The sequence below is a fragment of the Schistocerca serialis genome, chromosome 3 (genome assembly GCF_023864345.2).
Source record: "Schistocerca serialis cubense isolate TAMUIC-IGC-003099 chromosome 3, iqSchSeri2.2, whole genome shotgun sequence".
Taxonomy (NCBI): Eukaryota; Metazoa; Arthropoda; class Insecta; order Orthoptera; family Acrididae; genus Schistocerca; species Schistocerca serialis.
Genome location: NC_064640.1, coordinates 75208769 through 75232472, shown reverse-complemented (window position 1 = coordinate 75232472; position 23704 = coordinate 75208769). Strand labels below are relative to the sequence as shown.

The window sequence follows — 23704 nt, the reverse complement described above, 5'->3', positions numbered from 1 at the left end:
ATTGCATCCAGATTGTTACTTTGTGCCAAGAAGGGCTCTCAACAAGGGAACTGTCCAGGTGTCTCAGAGTGAACGAAAGCAATGTTGTGATTCTTCAGTTTCTCCTGGGATACTTGTTGCTCGAACAGTCCATGGGTATACTGCCGGTTCATAGTGTCCAACGGGCACAATATTTCGGCGATCAGACATATCGCCATCGTCAGGTGTGCTGATGGACAGAGCTCCTGAGGGCAGGCGGAGCTCAGTCCGTCAGCACACCTGACGATGGTGATACGTCTGATCCCCGAAATATTGTGCCTGTTGGATACTATGAAGCGGCAGTATAGCCATGGACTGTTTGAGCAAAGCAGTGTTGTTTGGACATGGAGGAGATACAGAGACACAGGAACTGTTGATTACATGCCTCGCTCATGCTGCCCAAGGGCTACTACTGCAATGGATGACTGCTACCTACAGCTTATGGCTTGGAGGAACCCCAACAGTAACGCCACCATGCTGAATAATGCTTTTCATGCAGATACAGGACATCGTGTTATGACTCTAACTGTACGCAATAGGCTGCATGATGCGCATCTTCACTCCTGATGTCCAAGGCAAGGTCCATCTTTGCAACCACAACACCATGCAGGGCGGTATGGATGGGACCAACAACATGCTGAATGGACCGCTCAGGACTGGCATCACGTTCTCTTCATCAATGAATGTAGCATATGCCTCCAACCAGACAATTCTCGGACACATGTTTGGAGGCAACCCGAACAGGTTGAATGCCTTAGATACACTGTCCAGCGAATGCAGCAAGGTGGAGGTTCCCTGCTGTTTTGGGGTGGCATTATGTGGGGCTGACATATGCTGCTGGTTGTCATGGAAGGCACCATAACAGCTGTACAATATATGAATGCTATCCTCTGACCAATAGTGTAACCATATCAGCAGCATACTGGTGAGGAATTCGTCTTCATGGATGAAAATTTGTGCCCCAATAGTGCGCACCTCGTGAATGACTTCCTTCAGGATAATGACATGGCTCAACTAGAATGGCCAGCATGTTCTCCAGATGTGAACCCTATTGAACATGCCTGAGATAGATTGAAAAGGGCTGATTATGGACGACATGACCCACCAACCACTCTGAGGGATCTACGCTGAATTGCCATTGAGGAGTGGGACAATCTAGACCAACAGTGCCTTGATGAACTTATGGGTAGTATGCCATGATGAATACAGGCATGCTTCAATGCAAGAGGATGTGCTGCTGGGTATTAGAGGTACCAGTGTGTACAACAATCTGGACCACCACCTCTGAATTTCTCACTGTATGGAGGTACAACACGCAATTTGTGGTTTTCATGAGCAATAGAAAGACCAGAAATGATGTTTATGTTGATCTCTATTAAAATTTTCTGTATAGGTTCTGGATCCCTCAGAACCGAGGTGATGCAAAGCTTATTTTGATGTGTGTTTTATTTTGTTTGGGGTTTGATTGTGTCATGAATTGATGGAAACAGGGTTCAGGAGCACAATGCCACACAAAACTGCTCCAGTCTTTTTAAAATGAGTCAAATTTTGCAAATAAATGCATTTTTGCATTTACTTTAGGTCGCAATTCAAGAGATGAGCCACACAACCAGTACAAGGCTTTGTCAAGGTAACTCCACATATGAAATGTGCTACATACTTATTTTCTCATATACCAATAGTGTAATATATTTCTTCACAAAAACTGCTGATTAACGACTAAGTTACTGTACACTTTGTTAGTGTTAGCATCTGTGCTTGTAATTTTGGGGTGCCTTATATTTGAATCCTGTTCAAAAGAAGTAGCCACATTTGAATTCAATTGTAAATTAATTAATGTTTGAAAATAAAGGAGGAAACGCCCTATAAACCTTAATCAACTTTAGATGAATTTCTATTGGGAATATCTCACTTCAATTAATGAAGGTTTCAATAATTTTGATTTTCAGTTGGCAGAAACACACACAACATAACTACATTAACCCACAAGCGGGCATGCTTATGTATCAACTACAAATATGAATGATTTTCACCATTCCACTGTTGTTTCACAATTATTAGCACTTACCCATTACTTCAGTATTGTTTCAGCTAACACAGTTATAAATTGTGTTGGCATAAATTCAAGTGACCAACAGTAATGTAAAATAAACAGTGAGCTTGGTGAGAAAAATTTATGATCCGCGCAAGAAAATGACCCAGATTACAAACTAGCAGGACAATCCCACAAAGAAACAATTTTCTACAAGATGATGATAATTAAATAAGTAGTTGGCTGGGATATCATGCAAACTGTGCTGTTCAATGCTTTGAGTAGGTCGTTATGGTGTGGTAACACCCATTCATGGCAACAGAGTCATGAAATGAAAGTTTATTTCATTATTGTTTAATTAAACAGTGTTTTTGATCATATTATGTAAGTTTACTTTATTTTTGCTTAAGTAAACAAAGATAAAATAGTGATTTTGCTGATACATATTTAGCTTGGTGACGTAGAGACTGCCCTTCTCTACATGTGTACAAAGTGCTTTGCAATCCTGCTTGTGTAATGAAAAATGACATGTAAATTTGAGAGTTAAAAGGTCATATAAATAAAACTGTGTCCTGAGCATCTGGGTCACATAGTGACACCACTCCCATTGTGCTAACTTGATCAACAGGTGGAGGTGCGTCTGCAGTTGAAAGTCCCCTGTGTAGTGGATGATGTAGGTGAGGCCTCGGAGTGTCTTTGTTAATCATTAGAGCCACTCTGTAGTCGATTCAGCTTTCCATGAGATGAGGGAGTCATGAGTGACTACAGAGTGGTCTCTGAGTTCTTTTGTGGTGTGGACTGCTTGCCACTTTCCTCCTCCTTCTGCTCCATGAATTGAGTCAGCTTGAAGATTGTGCCCAAGCTGCAAGCTCAGATGTCACAGCTGGTGGCATGTCTCTTCCTTTTCAGAATTAAGGGCAGCTAGAAATGCAGCCGTTTCTCATACCATGACAGCTCTGAAGGGCATAGTTGCCTCCTCAGCTGCATCAGACAGCACAGTGTACATGTCTGTGGGTGGCAGCCCATGCCTCTCATCCACTGTTGGCTGGCCTCCCCCACAACTCTCACTGGCAGGATATTGTGGCCATTTCTGGTCAGCAGATGTCATTGTTGTCTGGTCATCTCTGGGTTGTGCTGTCTTCGGATTTAGCATTTTTTGGCACCTTTCCCTTTGGTGCTAGTTCTTCTTCATCTCATTCTTCTTGTCAGTGGTACCACTGTGTCCTGTGAAGGCCAGGTAGCCATGCCAGTTTGCGACATGTGGCCCATCAAAGTCAGCACACATCACTTTCTCTTCTTTTCTTTTGACACAGGCATGACGGTCATGGGCGCCTGAGCATACCATGCATCTCAGGGCACTGCAGCAGTACTTTGCCACACTGCTCTTATAGTGGTACAGCCTCCCCCAGAACTCATATGAAATGTCCGATATCACCTTTCTCTCTTTATATGCATCCGGATAGTTATCGGACAATTCAGTGCTTTCTAAGGCCTTGTACATGTGTCTTTATATGTAGCATTCTGTCCAATTCAATAAAAAACTTGATATTCATTGTGAAGGCATGTGGAATGTCCTGGAAGAGTGTGCGTTTTCGTAATTATCGGTGGATTATTGTCATTGATAAAATTATGTACATATACTATAATTTAAGTAACTAATCAAGAAATTGAAGTAATAAGTCCTTAGAAATAAATAACTAGAGACTGTAGAGATGTTAGCATGAAAAATCAATGCTTCTAATTAAAAAAACACTAATCTAAAAATCCAGTAACAGAAGACCTCACTATCTTGAGAATCAGCTTAAAAGTTATTACCAGGCTATGTATTTTCATTTGTTATTTATTTTTATGTCTTCCTCTGTAATTCATATTCTTTGTAATTACATTTCTAATTAACTCTCCAATTGTTTACATCTCACAGTTTTTCAATTTCCAGAATTTGAGGCCTTATTTGTGCATTTTATGTATGTAATCGGATAAAGTATGAGCTCTCTACTACCATTGAATGTTAGTAACCAAATCCACATTGTAATTAATTATGTAACTAAAATAATACAAGAGACATTAATGTAATTAAAGTTCAGAATGATTTTCTAATGGAAAACTAAAGATATTACTATACAAGATTGTCATTCAATATTGTATTTTATACGTTATTCGGCTGTAACATCAGTTTCTTTACTAAATTTTAGTTGTAACATCAAAATTGTACAAAATTATAATTCTTTATTGTGGAAGTTACTGTTAAAATTCTATATAAAGTGATGCAGTGATGCTGCGACAAGTCAGCTTTGAAGTTACTTTTGGAAATCAAAGGGATCAGTGAAATCTGTTTGTTTTGTTTACATGACGAGTGTGCAGTTCAGATGTCAATTAATGTGAATAAATTTTGTGAAGCATGAAAATGTCACATTCATTCATCAGTGGACCAGACAGAAGAAACTTAAGTTAAGTAACATTCAACATGAATCATCACACTCTCTTCCTGGCACTTGAAACACTGGAGCTTTGGGTCCAGGCCCAGAGGGAGAGCTTCTGCTTAGATCATGAAGCCTAGAAGTTCCTGCAGCGCAAAGATGTCATCTGCCATTTGCACAGCTATGACAAGCAGCACTGGCTCCTTCCTGTCTGTCCACTTAAACAACTTTACAGTCACATCCCCAAAACCAGCATGCTGCAGTCCTTCTTTGACTGCCACCTCATTGCAGATACAAGGCAGTCCATTGAGAAGCACCTCGGCTGTCTTCTCTTGCTGCTTTTGCAGCATTGTCTTCTTCACAGGGGCTTCCACAATGTGGGTGAGTATAGCACACTTGGGTGCACTGTAGTCAGCAAATTTTGCTGCTTCCACCTCGATCACAGCATCAGAGTCAACAGACTCAAAGCGGACTTCTCGTTTGCAGTAGCTAACATTCTTGTAATACATCTGTGTCCACCCTGTAACTCTGCAGTTGATGGACAGAGGGGGGAAGGGAGGGGGGGGGGGAGAGCGGACACATGTAAGGTCTTCTATCTTTTGTGTGTCGACACACTTGCTGAGTGGTATGACTGATGGCCCCTTCACTGCTGGAGCTTTCTTCTAGCTATCTTTTCTGCCCACATTGTGGTGCTACAATGATGACAATTTTCTTCATATTGTGAGAATGGCATTATGAACATTTGCTTCAGAATATGCTGCAGAATATGTCAGTCCAAACAGCTAGGCCACAACAGCATCAATGCAGTCACCTCATTGGCCCAGGCTAGACCAATGGATAAGAAAGAAGACAAAGCCAGTTATAGACCTCCACCTACAAAGTGCAAAGTAAATGGTATTTTGGGGGACACGGAGGTCTTTGGTTCGGTCTGAAGTTTGCAATACGCGTGTTTTGAATTTCTGTAGTGTCTTTCTTGTGTTTTGTGCAATTACGCAAAGTTAATAAAAGTGCCTGATTGCAATTTGTTGGTGTTCTCTGTGCTCAGTCAGCCACTACAGCCAGAAAACCCACATTGGTGCCCCCGAGTTGCAAAAATATGTTGCATTCGCTCACTGTGTACCACCGGTTTTGTGCCAATAGACAATGTTGCAACCACCAATTTTTCTGGCAGCGCGGGACACTGCGACTGCAGAATGGACATTTGACTGTCAAGCGCAATGCTTTACCCTGTGTGCTACTAATACACCAGGAATGTTGTTATCTCCGATGTTTGCTTTGACTGGCCAGACGATCCTAACCTCTGCTGGCACACCACACCAGGCCCTGTACACATCGGCGCGGACACCTTCTGTGGCATTGTACACTCGATAGAATGCTCCTCCAGCACAATATCCTGGGAACCCCTCATCCACATTTCTATCCCACAACATGGTCCACGCAGCTGTCCAGTTTCGGGGTCCACATGTATGGCCGCGTCCTCCTCAGTGCGGTCTTCCGTTTGATGTGCCCCCCTCTGTGCCAGTCGAAGAGATCCTCGTGCCTGCCATGCCAGGCCATGTATATGCCTACCTGCCCTGCCGCCCCACGCACACCTCGAGCGACGCACCTGCCATGGTTTCACCCTATCACTCTGTGCTCAATCGTGATTTCGCGCCTCTGCTAGAGATTTCGTCTGCATTGGCCGATGATCCTCGTGCGCCTGCCATGCCGTGCTCGTCGTGTAGCTGTACAGATTTCCTGCCTACAAGGACTGGATATCACGCCTCATCTGCACAACTTATGGACATCTAGCACAACACATTGCCCATCACTGAGGCACAGCACGCATCAGTGAACAACATGAAGAATCCCCGTATGATTCGTGCCTTTCCTACACCCCCGCAAGCACTGGCCCCTGATTGTTTTCTGAAGCTGCCGCCATTACAACTGGACAATCCAGTGACGTGGTTTACCTTGGTGGACAACATGTTGGACATACATGGTATTGCGGATGACAGCACTCGTTTTGTGTGTTTAGTGAATAACCTGGATGACCACCCTGATCTCATCAGTGACTTTTCGGTGAACCCACCCTGGAGCAACAAATATGCCTCTGACTGTGCACTTCTCATCAAATGCCTTTCTCTTCCACCAGCAGATATGATGCACAACATTATTTATGACGAGACTTTAGGTGACAGAACCCCCTGACAGCTGTAGTGACGCTTGTATTTACAGTTCAGTACCAAGATCTTGCAGAACTTAGTGCTCTGGGCTTTGTGATTGGTAAAACTGCTGCAAGAACTACAATTACATTTGCTTCCATATACCACAGCATCACTCAAGGATAAACTACACCTGGCAGACCAGGCATACGCCATTATCCAGCACCGCCACCTCCCTCTGCACAGCACAGTGTGTAATAATGCCGTGGTTGGTAATCCTGTGAGTATACTTCCACCGTCAGGTGATAGTGGCCGGGCACATGCATTTTGCGGACAGCACATGGAACAGCAGCCAACTAGCGGCCAAGATTTGGAACCATGAGCAGGCTGGAAACAGCCTCTCCCCACCCCCAACTGGGCTAGTGCCTGCCCGCCCCGCCTTCCTCTCGCCTGACTCTTCGGCTGGCAGGACGAGTACAGATGACTCACGCATATGCTGGTTCAACTACACTTACAGGGACTCTGCTCGCAACTGCTGCCCACCCTGCACATACCCAAATGCCGCATGTGGGCCGCAGTAGGCGCCACAGCTCGCGGATGCATGCAAGGGCGACCACAGACGTTGCATTTTGCCAGATCCCCCACCTCATAAGGACGTCTGTACACCTTGGATTTAGGTTTGCGCCAGTATTTTCTCGTCAATACTGGAGAAGATGTTAGTGTCACACCCCCCCACATTCACCATAAAGGACACGACACCAGCCAAACTGTTCCTGTGAGCAGCAAATAAATTGTCACTTCGTGTCAACAGTTTGGCCGGGTTACCTATCGAACTCATACCTGGCAAACAGTTCACTTGGTCCTTCTATGTGGCTGATGCAGAAGACCCAGTGTTAGCCACTGACTTCCTTTTCCATTTTGGACTGTCTCCAGACCTCCAGTCGGCCACATTATTGCACCACGCCTCGTCCACTCATATTGTGTGCTCAGTCGCCCCCCTTTCCCCTAAGCTCCCAGATGATTTCGACTCGGCTTTCATCGAGTGCCCTTCACTGGTGGACAGCCTCGCAACTCCCATCACCCAGCTTCAGTCTGAGTGCTCAGAGTTGATGATCCCCGCTCTTGCAAAGCCGAACTGAACCACGCCATATCGTTGGCTACACAAGCCCTTACCGAGGCACGATGCCCCATACAACACCTGTCAATGCTGCCACCCTCCGACACCGGTGACTCACCACGTCGGACTTTGATGTTGCTGCCCCCCGACACCGGAGAAGCAGCTGGCGGAACTTTGTCACCGCTGACACAGACAGCTTCTCCAGCACATCAGGTTTGTGACTCTCGTGTGCTACCCACTCCCGTTCGCGATGCCCCCCCGAGCGAGTGTGCCAGCCCAGCTGAATGCTATCACAAATGGCACGACACACAAAATTGATACAACAGACAGGCTACAAGTGTGTCATAAAGCGCGCTGACTGACGCCACATAAACTATGACTCACTAAGTCCGCAGTGGAGGAACTTCTGTGGGCAGGTATTGTTCATCCATTGGACAGTAACTGGTCTTCGCCCACACATTAAGTTCCCAAAAAAGATGGCACAGTGTACCTCTGTGGTGACCATCACCGCCTCAATGTGTGGACTGTCTTAGGCAATTATCTGATACCTTATATACAAGAGTTCATGCAAGTACTTAGGGGGGCATGCATCTTCAGTGTCTTGGACTGCCGCAAGGCATATTTACAGATACCTATAGAACAGAGTGACATACCAAAGACAGCGTTGATCACACTTCTTGGCCTTTACGAATTTTGTTACATGCCTGACGGTCTCTGGTCACGCCCACTTTCTATGATACATAAGTTGCTCTCAGACATCTGACCCGTCAGTCGGCAAGACTCACCGGAGGAGAAACAACCCTCTGAAGATGTCCAGCGCAGCTCTGGACGAAGCGTTAGGAGCTGAAGAGTTTCATGGATCACGACCTTACACCCCGGAAGGTTTACCAGAAAATATGTCATCCGGTCGTGAAAGCTTTCATACTATGATCAGAAGACTCTACGGGGAGAAATTCTCAAAATCAGTTAGACGCCTGGAAATTTTACGTAAGAAGAGAGCGCATTTAATTTGTACTTTAACTTTCTTGTTGCGTTGTAGGGATTCGTCTACCATACTGAATTTTCTAAAGTTGAAGAGGATGTTCCAGACAGCCCATGTTCATCGGAAATTTGATTATACAGAAGCAGCACTACTTCGAGAGAGGATACATTATACAAGACGAGAGATGGATTCTATTGACCGTAAGTTACTGCAGTTACATTTACGATCGATAGTTAAGTTTTATCTCTGACAAAGGTTATCTCTGCATATCATGTGTAACTCTGGTCACGCCCACTTTCTACGATACATAAGTCGCTCTCAGACGTCCGACCCGTCAGTCGGAAAGACTCACCGGAGGAGAAACACCCCTCTGAAGATGTCCAGCGCAGCTCTGGACGAAATGTTAGGAGCTGAAGAGATTCATGGACCACGACCTTACACCCCGGAAGGTTTACCAGAAGATATGTCATCCGGTCGTGAAAGCTTTCATACTATGATCAGAAGACTCTACGGGGAGCAATTCTCAAAATCAGTTAGACGCCTGGAAATTTTATGTAAGAAGAGAGCGCATTTAATTTGTACTTTAACTTTCTTGTTGCATTGTAGGGATTCGTCTACCATATCGAATTTTCTAAAGTTGAAGAGGATGTTCCAGACAGCCCGTGTTCATCGGGTATTTGATTATACAGAAGCAGCACTACTTCGAGAGATGATACATTATACAAGACGAGAGATGGATTCTGTTGACCGTAAGTTACTGCAGTTACATTTACGATCGATAGTTAAGTTTTATCTCTGACAAAGGTTATCTCTGCATATCACGTGTAACTCTGGTCACGCCCACTTTCTACGATACATAAGTCGCTCTCAGACGTCCGACCCGTCAGTCGGCAAGACTCACCGGAGGAGCAACACCCTTCTGAAGATGTCCAGCGCAGCTCTGGATAAACGTTAGGAGCTGAAGAGTTTCATGGACCACGACCTTACACTGCGGAAGGTTTACCAGAAGATATATCATCCGGTCATCAAAGGTTTCAAATTTATTATTATCTTTTAAATGAAAATATGATTAAAATTTCTTGACTTATTCCACATCCACGTGAACCATCTCACTTGGGATCTTTGGAAGATACAGTATAACAGCCACTTTACTTTGTTAGTATTTACTGTGTGTTCTTGTTTTTTGACATGTTTTACATCCTAGAGTTTCCCCTCACCATGGATCTGTGGAAACAAACACAATTTAAAAAAAATTTTTTAAAATGTACCATGAAGGAATTATCCAAATGGGATGGAAAATCATAGACATTATGTACATTTAAAAGCAAACACACGATTACAATTTCAGAAAAATTGAATGATTTATTCAAGAGAAAGAGCTTCACAAATTGAGAAAGTCAATAATTTATTTGCTGGTCCACCTCTGGTCCTTATGCAATCAGTTATTTGGCTTTTCACTGATTGAGAGAGTTTCTGGATGCTCTTCTAGGGCATATCATGCCAAATTCTATCCAGGTGGATCAGTACATCATCAAAATCCCTAGAGGGTTGGAGGGCCCTGCCTACAATGCTCCAAATGTTCCGAATTGCATAGAGATTCAGTGACCTTGCTGGCCAACGTAGTGTTTGGCAAGCCCAAAAACAAGCAGTATGGCAGGTGACAGCCAGGTTGGCATCCCACTGTCCGGGGAATCACCACACACGTCTTCAGCCTGGAATGTCATTGACTGTAGTACATCTACATCTACATCTACATTTATACTCCGCAAGCCACCCAACAGTGTGTGGCGGAGGGCACTTTACGTGCCACTGTCATTACCTGCCTTTCCTGTTCCACTCGCATATGGTTCACGGGAAGAACGACTGCCGGAAAGCCTCCATGCTCACTCGAATCTCTCTAATTTTACATTCGTGATCTCCTCGGGAGGTATAAATAGGGGGAAGTAACATGTTCGATACCTCATCCAGAAACGCACCCTCTTGAAACCAGGACAGCAAGCTACACCGCGATGCAGAGCGCCCCTCTTGAAGAGTCTGCCACTTGAGTTTTGGTCCAAATAGTTTTTGTGTTGCTCAAAATTAATGTGTTTTCCCTAAAGCATGTGCTTACTTCTGTGACTCTCTCCTGCAGGTCATCTTCATTCACAGCATTAACAACAGGCTAGTGTCAGTGGCAAACTTGATTGTATCTGCTGCTGATATATGAGGTGTGTTCAAAAAGTGAGTTGACTTTATATTTTTATGAAAAAATATTTATTTATTCATCAATATTAATGTTGTTCCCTTCAAAGTAATCCTTCTCAGATACAATACAGTTGTGCAATTGCTTCTTCCAATCCTCGAAGCACTTCTCACAACCACTTCTTAGAACAGCCTTGAGAACTTCCAGTGACGCAATTTGTAATTTGTAATTTATTTGCATGAAACATGTAATTGCATGCATAGCAACTGGTAGTACAAAACAACAGTATACAATCCAATTTTACTTTATAATAGGAACTTCAGAATGTAGTCAAAATTATTTGACATAATAATACTTTAGATTTTAGTTTCTATAGTAGGCTATAGAAGCACTGCTCAATGAGCCACGACATTAGATGTTTTTTGAATATCTCTCCAGTTATTACCTTCAATTCATTTGGCAGTGCATTGAAGCATTTTGCTCCATTAATATATGGACTGTTTGCAGTTTTTTGCAGTCTTCTGCGTATCATGTGGTAATTTTGTACTTGCCTTTTATTGTGATCATGAATTTCTACATTATGACAAGTTATATTTCTTATCTTCTGCAGTTAATACTATTGTTTCAAACATATACATTGAATAGATAGTCAGAATTTTAAATTCTATAAACAATCCCTTACATGATGATCTAGCATCTTTTTTGCCTAATATTCTTGAGGCTCTTTTCTGGAGTTTAAATACTTGTTCTACATAAGTTTTGGAAGCCCCGCCCCACAATGCAAGACCATATGTTAGAAATGGATGTATTAAACCAAAATACATCATCCTCATTGTTTGGGTATTGGCATATGGAGCTATTCTTCTTAAAACATATAGGCTAGATGATAACCTTGCACATACAATGTCAATTTGTTGTGTCCAGAGTAGTTTTGCTATCTATGCATATACCTAGGAATTTACACTCACTGCAGATTTTCCCTACAATATTACTATCTTGAGAATCAATACAAGTTTGCAAATCACCAACATTGAAGGGGATTATATTTGTTTTTTGTAAGTTGACTTTTAAAATGTAATTTTCAAACTTTTCCCTTGCAATATCTATAAATTTTTTTACCTCTATGCTCAGATTAAGAATATCATTTCTCCAACAAAGGCCTGAACTGTCATCTGCATACATTCTAGTGAAGATATCTTTGGGAAGGCATTGACGTAACAAATAAAAAGGTAGGGTCCAATTATCGATCCCTGAGGCACACCAAATTTAATATTCATGACCCTTGATGTATATCTTTTTAATGTTTCTCCATTATTGTCTGAGATTGAGGTACACTGTCTTCTGTTTTTTAAATATGATGTGATGAGGTGCAATCGTTTTCCACTTATGCCATCTCTGGCCAGTTTTGACAGAAGTACCTTATAATCAACCCTATCAAAAGCCTTTGATAGGTGTATGAAAACTCCAGCTACTTGCATGCCTTCATCAATTTTGTCAAGAGCTTTCAGCATAAATTGAAGTGTTGCAGTCAGGGTTTTATGACCACTTCTGAAACCGCACTGAAAATCTCCCAGGATGTTGTGCTTATTATAATGCTCTAGCATATATTTCAAAATTATTTTTTCAATTAACTTGCAAAAACGGAAGTTAAAGAGAGTTGTCTGTAATTTTCTACTATTTGTTCATCACCTTTTTTTGTAGAGACGTTTAAAAATGGCTAATTTTAATATGTCAGGGAACACTCCTTTCAAGACACTATTTATAAGATGTTCCACACTGTTTAAGTAAAAATGGAGAAATTTCATCCCAGGTAGCGGATTTTTTGTTTTTACATTCTCTGGTGAGCTGCAGAATATCCTTGATTTCAAGTTCATGGAGTTGATTAGCTTCAGAATTGTCCTCAGCAAGACTTCCAACAGGTACTTTATCTGTGGTACAAAAGTCAGATTCTATGATATCTATCAAATAGTCTTTGAATATGTTACTGATCTCTTGAGGATTGGTGACATCATTATTGTTATTAGATGACTGTATGTTGATATTACCTTTTAGTTTTGTTTTACTGTCTCTTATTTTATTTACTATTGATCAGCAGTTCTTGGGGATACAATCTGAATTTTGTATTTTCGAGTTAATCTTTTGAGCCTTCAATCTTTTGACTTGCTTGCAAAACTGGTACTTGTATTTTTTGTATTTATCCCTGTGCTCATTGTATTGTTTTTGGTCTCTCTTTGTATCATATAGATTTCTTCCAATTTTTCTTTCAGTTCTTTGGTAGAATTATCAAATTCCATGGGACTTGAATGTATAGCCTTATTCTTATTAATATTTATCTTTCTGATGGGAATAGTATTATCTATATGATAAGATAATGTATCTAGAAAGGCATCCCACTTATTATTCACTCCTTCGGCTTGAAATACTAGATGCTAAGATTCATGACCAAGGCTCTCTCTCAGTTTGGCAATGTTAATAACAGAGAGATTTCTTTTGTAGTTATAAATTTTCTTTGGTTTTATAAAAGGATCTCCCTTTAGCACTAATAGTTTGCCTAGATGGTCAGAGATGTGACCATTTACAACAGCAGCTATGGCAGTATTTTCACAATTAGTAATAACATGGTCTATTGAGGTTATACTAGTTGGAGTGATTCTAGTGGGTATGTGTCTCAACAGATATTTTGTGCCATAAGAATAGATACAGTCTTTGAAGTGTTTGCTTTCTTGGGAATCTTGTAACATGTTGACATTAATATTCCCTAATAATATAACATTTATATTCTCTTGCTTGGACATTAATTTACATAATACTGTATCGAGGGAATTAAGAAATAATTCAAAATTTCCATTTGTTGATCTATACAATGCTAAGATAAAGCACACAACATACAAGAATTTTAACTTAATTGCTACAATTTCACAGTGCAAATCAGTGCAATACTCATTTACCCAAGAGAAATTTTTGAAAGATTCTACTAAGTTATTTGTTCTCAGGTAGATAGCCACTTCTCCACCTTTATGCTTAGAATGACAGTAAAAATCAGTGCAGTTTTAATTTCCTCAATTGTTGAAAATCTTCGTCCTTTCATAGGTCTTTTCAGTTTTGGGAACAGGAATCGTGGCAGGGGGCCAAATCTGGTGAATATGGTGGCTGAAGCATGATTGTTGTGTTGTTTTTGGCTAAAAAATCTCTCAGAAGCAGTGATGAATGATCAGGTGAATTGTCGTGATGCAAAAGCCATGAATTGTTTTTTCACAATTCCAGACTTTTTTGCATATTGCTTCTTGCAAATGGCGCATAATGTCCAGGTAATACTTCTTATTGACCATACAACCTTGAGGCAAAAATTGAAAAAAAAAATTTAAAAAAATAATAATACAGTGAGCAATACTTTGACGTTTGATCGAACTTGGCGTGCTTCTTTTGGTCTTGGCTCTCCAGGATGCTTCCATTGGGACGATTGCACTTTGGCTTCACCTTCATAACCGTAAACTCATGTTATGTGACCAGTTATGATCCTTTTGAGAAAATCAGTGTCGTCACTGACGTCATTGAAGAGCTACTGAGTGATGCTCATGCGATCGTTCTTCTGATCAAAATTGAATAGTTCTGGAACAAATTTCTCTGACACACGTATCATGCCCAAAACATCCAAAAAAATTGCATTACATGAGCTAACTGATATGCCAACATCCTCAGCAACTTCTCTTATGGTAATTCAATTATTTTCCAAAATAGTTTTCTTCACAGCTTTGATGTTATCTCCTGTTGTTGATGTGCTGAGCTGCCCAGAGTGAGGTTTGTCATTTGTGTCTTCTTGGCTATCTTGGAAGAGCTTGTACCACTTGTAAACATTTTTTTTTTTTTTACTTAGAGCAGACTCAATGTATCCCACTGTCAACATTCCAAGTGTTTTAGAGCACTTGATTCCATTTTTCACACAAAATGTGATGCAAATTGTATGATCCATTTTCTGTAATAATCAAAAATTGCCGAGCACACTAAAATACATCAAACCTTTCTATCTGTCTAAAGTAAATGAAATATGCTTTACACTTAAAACTGTGAACATATGTTCAGGACATGTGTATTAACACAAAAAAAAAATAAAAAAAAAAAAAAAAAAAAAAAAAAAAAAAAAAAAAAATCAATAGTTAAATGTACATTGCCCGAACAATTTGAAAAGTCTTCTTATTTTTTGAACAGCCCTCATATGGTTGGCTTGTCATTTATAAATGTTAAGAACATCAATGGACCCATTACGGAGCCCTGTGATACACCATATATGACTCCCTGGTATGCTGATGTATTAACTCTACCTGTACGTTATACAACTATCCTATGATACCAATTAGAAATGCAGGTTATGAATCAGTCATATGCTACTCTACAAATACTATAGCAATATAGACACAGACGTGAGGAAGCTTATGTGCCTTCCCATTGCCCCCTCGCCCCTCAACTCCAATCCACTATGGCATACCCACAGCCCTTTAAACATCTAGTCGTGCTGTCAAAAACCCCCCACTGCATTAGCTTTCTTATGAAGTTTGTTGGCACATCAGTCACAATTCAAAAACAACAGCAGCATACATGAATATAATACTAGAAGGAAAAATGATCTAAACTGTCCATCACTCACCCTGTGTGTGGCACAGAAAAGAGTGATGTAATCAGCCATATGAATCTTTTATCATCTAGCAAGTGATTTAATGGCTGATAAAATTAGCTCCAACCATAAACTGAATTGATGTCTCCTTCACAGTTCCTCCTACACTATTCAACATCAGAGCATAGTCAAGAGTAAGTAGTTGAGTGCACATAATAAAAACACACACACACACACACACACACACACACACACACACACACACACAACCTTAATAAATCGTGTAAGTGGTCAGCATGGTGCCATATTTTCCACTGGGAAGATGAACTGTAATTGTAAAACTGTACCATATTTTAGCGAGAGACAACAATTTTGATCCACAGAACGCGCAGCTGACTAACTAACGTACTCCTTCAGTAAGTTGATCAAACTTCAGTTATATTAATTACATCTGGGATGGCACTGAGTGAGTTGTGTGTTTCTCGAATGCTGCTATGTCCAAGTTCTATGAGTTATTGTAGGCAACTGAGTAGGCTTGGATTTATTTATTTATTTAGACAGGGATCAAGTTAAAATGATATAAGATTTGTCATAAAACAATGAAAACAAATAGCTCAAAACTGTACACATATACAGAATATACGCTATTACCTACACTATTATGAGGATTGAACAGTTTCCTTCTCCAATAATTTTAATGTCTTGTGGAATGAATAGCATGTTTAGTCTTTTTTGTGATAAGACTGCTACATGCTAATGGGTAGTTGCAGAAACATCTCAATTACAAAGGTATAAATGACCATAGAATTGAATAAGAAATTCAACACATTCTGTGCATTAGATGTGAAGAGCAGACTTTGTTTCTAAAGTGAGAATTAGACATACTTAATTTAGGAGATGGCTCAAGTTTAAGCCCCCAAAAAATGCAAACCTAGCACAATAAAAAAGCAGAACTAACTCATAAAACTACTTTACTACTTCAGTCAAATCCTTTTTAATAGCATTCTAGAACATATGCTGAATTCAAACAAAAACTTACCCTGAAAAAATTATTTGATTCATGGTAACCAGTAAAAATGTCATAAACACCTGTCACTCAAATCCAAACTTTTGTAATTCATATATAATGTCATAACAGCAATAGACAGTGGTAATTTGTCTGGACCCACACATGTTCTATCAAGACATATTGGGCACAGAATTACCTCAAAATCATTTGGACAGTTCATAGATCAACATGCCATGTGTGGGCGAGCATTGTCCTGTAGAAAAATATCACCACAGTATTGTCACAACAGGTAACCCATAAGGACGCAGGATGTTTGTGAAATACCACTGTGCCAATAGAGTTTCCACAGTCACTGTCAGCTATGATCTGAAGTCAGAGCCTATGTCTCCCCACATCAAGAAACTAGGAGTAACAGCACTGCACTTCTCTAAAACAATGGAAGAAATGGACCCATCCACACATCACTGAAAGAACACAATAATACCATTCATCAGCAGTCAGAGCTTCCCAGTGACAACACCACTACAAATGCAGCAGTTTGTGTTGTGTTGACAGTGACAGCCCTACACTTGAGGTGGTAATTCCACAGCTGGTTGCTGTTAGTCTCCTAACTATGGTGCTGTGAGACACAGAATGTTGCAGAGAGACTATTACTTGTTGTAAGAAGGCAGGTGCAGATGTGAAGGAGTTACAGTGTGCTAGTTACATAATACTGCTATCCTCCCTTGTGGTTATCAGTTGTGGTTCTTCAGAACACTGACAATGATTATCCTGCCCTCATGTTCACAAGAGTTCCAAAATCATGCCACTGCCACATCCAAATTTCCCATAAATCTGGACATTGCATGATTTGACATGGAAGGCTCTCTATGTGGCACCTTTTGAACTCTGAAGGTGCTGATAATACTGTCATACATGAGTACACTAGATTTCCATGTCCTACACAGTAATTACTCAATCACTCAACAGCTGACACTGTCCATGCTTCTTATACACAACACTAAACTCAAACTGTACTAATGCACTCTGGTGACCTTTGTACCTGTCCCAGAGAGTTGCGAATCTAATCATTCACATACCCACCAATTGTGCATAGATGTATGAGGTTACATTGCTCTCAGAACTAGACTTATGGGTGCTTCACATTTTTTGTAAGGCAGTATAAATCAGTTTTCCCATAAACTTGACAAGTATGAGTACTTTTCAACGTATAAAGAGTTGAAAGTATCCATTTCGTGAAACACAGAAATGTCTTGGCCTCTGACAGTAGAATAGGGCATCAAATCTTAATCCTGGATTAATTAGTCAAATCTGGAGTCAGCCATGTCAAACCATTTCCTGGGATTACACAATATGAAATGGAAAGAGGACATACATTGAGTTGTAAGCAAAGTAAATAGCAGGTTTTCGATTTATTTATAGGATAATAAGTAGTCACTATCTGTTCACAAATGAAGAATGAGATATTTTTCTTTCTTTCTAAAGTGTGGAATCTGTATACAGCCAGAATACCAGAGGCATTTAACACATACAAAGAAGGGCACTGTCAATGGGCACCTGTCAGTTTGCCTCCTAAAATGTGTAACATATAAACTGATGAGCCAAAATATTATGACCACCTGCTTAATACCTTGTTTGTCCATCTTTGGAATGAAATACATCACTGATGAAAAGAATGTCTCCCATAGTATAATACTGCTACCACCAGCCTGCATCCATGGTGTGCTGCACGTTTTGAGCTACTGTTCACCTCAATGATGGTGTTTGTGGATGCAACTATTGACCTAGTGTAGCAAACATGTGATTCATCTAAAGAGCCAACATGTTTCCATTAATTGACAGTCGAATTGTGATGGTGCATAATTTATGATGTCATTGGGTCAAAATGTAGGCATAGTCTGCTGTGGAGCTCCATGTTCAACAATATACAATGAACACTATGCTCCGGAACACCATTGTGTGCAGCAGTAATGGGCTCTTTCAGCATAGATGCCACATACCACCATCTATCCTACTTTACAGAGCAGACAAGCCTCCAAACTCCATGTTCTGTGAAGAATCATGAATGTCCAATCATTTAGCACCTAGTGGTAGTTTTACTGTCCTTCTACTTCTTTCCATAGATGTTTAAAACAGTAGTATGTGAACATTTGACCAGATTCAACATTTTTCAAATACTCATTCGCAGGCTTTGCATAATAATAATCTGCCCTTTGTTGAAGTCACTTATCTCATTGGATTTCCCCATTTGCATCCCATATCTTTGCTAGGGTGATCCACTGTCTATGTCTGCCCCACTCACATACTTTTGTTACCATATCACATGCCCACCACCAGGCAACATCCAGTGTCACGGTGGGCAGTAGTCATAATATTTTGGCTTCACAGTATATAATGTACGACAAACAGAAACTTAGAAAATTCTAAGAATTAGCTTCTAGAGTGGAAGGTAAATATATTTACAGCCTCATGTGTAACACTCTGACAAAGTTAGTGAAGAAAAAAGTTGATTAACACTGAGTAAATTCAGTAAATTAACAAATCTTCTTTTTAAATTCCATTCACAAATCGAGTAAGAAGACTGTAGTATGTATTGTAAGTGGTTCATTTTTCCATATTCTGTGACATGTGGAGCTCTGATTGGTTGCTGTTCAGCAGGTATAATGTAGTCGAATGATTCCTTTAGTTTCTGTATCTAATGCATGATCAAATCAATTTAGTGTTGTTGTTTGGAGACTAGTATTGCTGCAATTACATGTATGTAATTGTGGATATCCATTTATACGTTTACAAGTTACATGGCATAGAAACTTTCATTTTTATGTGCAACAAGAATATCTGCAAATGACCATATGTCCCAGCTGATGGTATTTTACTGTAAAAGGTGCCCTCTGCCATGAATTTATTAGTGACTAACAAATTATTAGTGTAAATCCACATATTTCAGAGAAGAGAGGCACTTTATGGATGCACAGGTGTTTTATCACACATTTGAAGTACTTAAATTGGTGCATATATGTACCTTTCTGTCTGTGAGCTTTAGTAGTTGTTTTAATTTTTTTTAAAAGCTAATTGTTCATTACCTGTGAACTAGAACTAAATAATAACAATACCTTTTCTGATCATTTGCTTTCTTAATATAGGTTCCAAGGGTGTTTCCAATTCTTCACTCACATTTTCAAATAGAACAGGCTTCCCAAACCTGACACAGTCCTCAAGGATTTTTGTATATTGCCTATCAGAAAATTTTACTTTTACCAGACCATTCTTTGTTTCCATAGATTTAATCCAAGAGTTTGCTTGTCCTTGTGGATCTACCATTAGTGACCACCTACAAATTTTAAAATATTATCATAATGTTGTCAAAATGGAGTATAAATTCATTAAGAAATATTTATGATAAACTGGTTTATACCACTGACAGCAATAATCATTTAAAAACATAATTTGATACAATAATTAATTCCACATGCATACAAAAGTATTTAAGGTTAATCTATTAAAAAGTAACTACTTTTTATTTCATTGCATGCATACAAAATCTACTGGAAAGAGAACTGAAGAAAATATATCATGCTCTTATAAACCATAATTTTGTTCTAATGTTGTAGCAAAGATCTTGTAGAATGTAAATACTTTTGGACTAAAGCAGACCACTCACCAAAGAGAAGAAGTACCGAGTTGTCTATAAACACACACAAAAGAAAGAAAACTTGCTAGCTTTTGGAGTTGTCTTTTGACAAGCTATAGTGAAACACAGACACAGACACACAGACACACACACACACACACACACACACACACACACACACACACACGCACAGGCATACACATGAATATGCCCTTACTTGGTGCCAACTGAACTTCAAGTGGCAATGCTATATTTCAGCAGATGGACTGGTTGTGATGGGGATAGTGTTGGGTGTGGCAATTAGAAGGAGCATGAGGTGGGAGTGAGGAACTGGGACTGAGGTTGGGTGGCTAGCAGTTCAGAGGGAGGTGACTGATTTACCAGCTAGGATTTGGTGAGAGAGGGCTGGCAGGTATATGGCCTGGGTTGACTGTAGTGGCTAGTGGGAAATGGTATACACTGAAGGCAATGTGGAGACATGAACTGGGAGGGGGTGACAGGACTAAAGATGGGGAGATTGTTGAGCGGACGGTGCAGAGACAGGATTGCCTGAGACTGAGGACAGGATGATTACATGGTCTAGATAGTTCAGAGAAGTTGATGCTGGAGGAAAGGATCCACGTGGCTGGGGCTGTGAAGCAGCCATTGAAATTGAGTATTTTGTTCTCAACTGGTGGCCATTCATCCTACTGGAGAACTGGTTGATAGTCATACCAAAACAAAAAGCTGTGCAGTGTTTGCATCATAGTTGGTATAACACATGGCTGCTTTCACAGGTGGCCTAGAACCTGATGGGGAAGGAGAAGCCTGTGACACGACTGAATTAGTAGATACCAACTGGGTGGATTGGCCAGATTTTTCACCTTGACCTGTCAGAGGGATATGGTCCCTCCAGCAGAGGGTTGGGAGTAGGAGTGGTATAGGAATGGACTAGACTGTTGTGTCAGTTGGTTGTGTAATGGAGCACCAATTTAGGAGGGTTAAAGGATATTTGGTGGGATGTCCCTCATTTCAGGGCAGGATGAGAGATAATCAAAGCCCTGATGAAAGAAAAGGGTCAGTTGTTTCAGTCCAGTGTGATGTTGGATGACAACCAGGGCGCTCCTTTTAAGCTGGTTCTTGGGAGTGTTGGAAGGATAGGGGTATATGAGGATATAGCACAAGAGATCTGTTTGTGGACTAGGCTTGTGAGGTATTGCTTGTTTGTGAAGACCTTTCTGAGTCCTTCAGCATAATGGGCAAGGAAATTATCAATACTGCAGATAAGTCATCCACACCTGGCTAATCTGTGTGGGAGGGAGCTTTTGGTGTGGAAGGGATGACAGCTGTCAAAATGAAGGTGCTGTTGATTGCTATTAGGTTTAATGTGGACAGAGGCATGGTTGGAGCCATCAGAGAGATGGAGGTCAATGCCCAGGAAGGTGGTGCATTGAGTATAGTAGGAGCATGTGAAGTGGATGAAAGAAAAGGTGTTGAGGTTGTGAGGGAATGTGGCTAGGGTGGCTATATCATACAGATAACATCAATCAGCCTGAAGTAGGCTAGGGGATGGGTGTTTTGACAGTCTAAGAAGGTTTCTTCTTGATGACTCATGAACAGGTTGGCATAGGAGGGTGCCATGCAGGTGCACATGGCTGCTCCATGGATTTACTTGTAAACCTTCCATTGAAAGGAAAAGTAATCATGGGTCTGGATATAGTTGGTAAGGTGTATAAAGAATGAGGTTGTGGGTTTGGAATTTGAAGGATGCAAGACAGGTAGGGTTTGATAGGGGCAAGGCCATAGTCATGAGGGATGTTAGTGTAAAGGGAGATGGCTTCAGAAGCGACAAGTAGGAATCCAGAAGGTAAAGGAGTGGGGATGGTGGAAAGTTAATGAAGTATGTGGTTAGTATCTTTGATATGGGAGGCTAGGATTTGGGCAACTGGTTGGAGCTGCTGGGCAACAAGAGTGGAATTTCATTCAGTGGAAAGCACAGTAGCCAGCCACACAGTGGTGTTCAGGATTGTTGGGCTAGTGGATTTAAGCAAACATGCAGAAGCTGAGTGTGTGGGGTGTAGTTGGGATGAGGAGGGAGATGGAATCAGGTGAGAGGTTCTGGGAAGGGCCTATGGATTTCAGTAGATATTGAGGTTATGATTGACTTTTAGGATGGGGCCACTCTGACAGATCTTGAAAATGGAAGAGTCAGTTTGTTGGAAGAGGCCTTCCATCATATAGTTAGTGCAGCTAATAACAGTGGCTGAGTCTTTGTCTACAGAGAGGATGACTACGTTTGGATCTGTTTTCAGGTTGTGTATGGCTATATTTTCTTCTTCCAAAAGGTTTCTGATCTTAGGAAGAGATTTGAGGAAGGATGGTAAGCCCAAGTTCTAGTTAAGAAATTCCTGGATGCTGACTAGGATGCACTTATTAGGAAGAGGTGGGGAATGAAGGCCATAGTTTTCGATGATGGTATGAACTGGAGCAGCCCAGGGTAGCCACACAATCTGAGGTGCCTTGTCATGGTCCCAGCCCCCCCCTCCCCCCCCCCCCCCCCATCAGAGGTTTGAGTCCTCCCTTGGGTATGAGTGTGTTTTGTCCTTTGCGTAAGTGAGGTTAAAGTTAGATTATGTAGTGCATAAGCTTAGGGACTGATGGCCTCAATAGTTTGGTCCCATAAGACCTTACTACAAATTTCCAAAAAATATGAACTGGAGAGGCAAGTTTTGATGTAGGGATTAGATTGGCTTTGTTTGGAGGGATTGGTGGCAAGGAAATGTTGGCACTGTAGAGATTGGGAGAAGGAGATTAGTTCTTACACAAGTGAAACATGGTTAAAGTTTTGTGTAGGAGGTACATCCCACCAAAGAACCTTTGCACCCCTCCTGAAGTAGTGTTTCATTACCCGCCCACCCTACAAAACATCCTATTCCACTCCTATGCCACCTCCACTCCCAAACCCTGTGGCAAGGGGGTACAAGATCTGATTAATTCACACAATCAGCACTTCCTACTCCAGTTCTGTAACACGCTTATCCTACCCCATCAGAAGTCAGGCAAATTGTGAAAGCAACCATATCATATACCAACTCTGCTGCAAATGTTGCTCAGATTTTTATGTTGGTATGACTAACAACTAGCTGTCCACCAGGATGAATGGCCACCATCAAACTGTTGTTAAGAACAAAGTTGAACATCCAGTGACACAACTTGCAGGTCAGCACAACATGCACAATTTCAAAGGCTGTTTCACAACCCAAGCCACCTGGATCCTCCCCTACACTGACAGCTTCTCTGAACTATGAAGATGGGAGCTATACTCTGCTCCCATAATTATCACGGCCTCAATGTCAGGTAACCCATTTTCCCCACACACTCCACACAACAGTTTCCCCTTTCTCTGTCCCATTGCCCCTTCCCTATTTATATCCCCACATTCACTTCAGTGTGTGCCATTTCCCACTGGTTGCTGCTGTCATGCCAGCCCATATACTTGTCACCCGTCCCTAACACATTCCTAGCCGGTAGAGTGGTCTCCTCTCTGTGTCTGCTAGCCACTCACCACCAGTTCATCTCCCTGC

The 23704-nt window shown here is 41.0% G+C and overlaps 1 protein-coding gene across 1 annotated transcript in view; it reads right to left on the bottom strand.

The window, feature by feature from the left end:
• The window catches only part of LOC126470685 (dynein axonemal heavy chain 7-like), a 762325-nt gene that overhangs the window by 255995 nt on the left and 482626 nt on the right, over nucleotides 1-23704 (bottom strand). The window contains exon 20 of the mRNA XM_050098686.1: nucleotides 19624-19841. Within this exon, the coding sequence (XP_049954643.1) occupies nucleotides 19624-19841 (218 nt within the window). The remainder of the gene's footprint in view (nucleotides 1-19623; nucleotides 19842-23704) is intronic.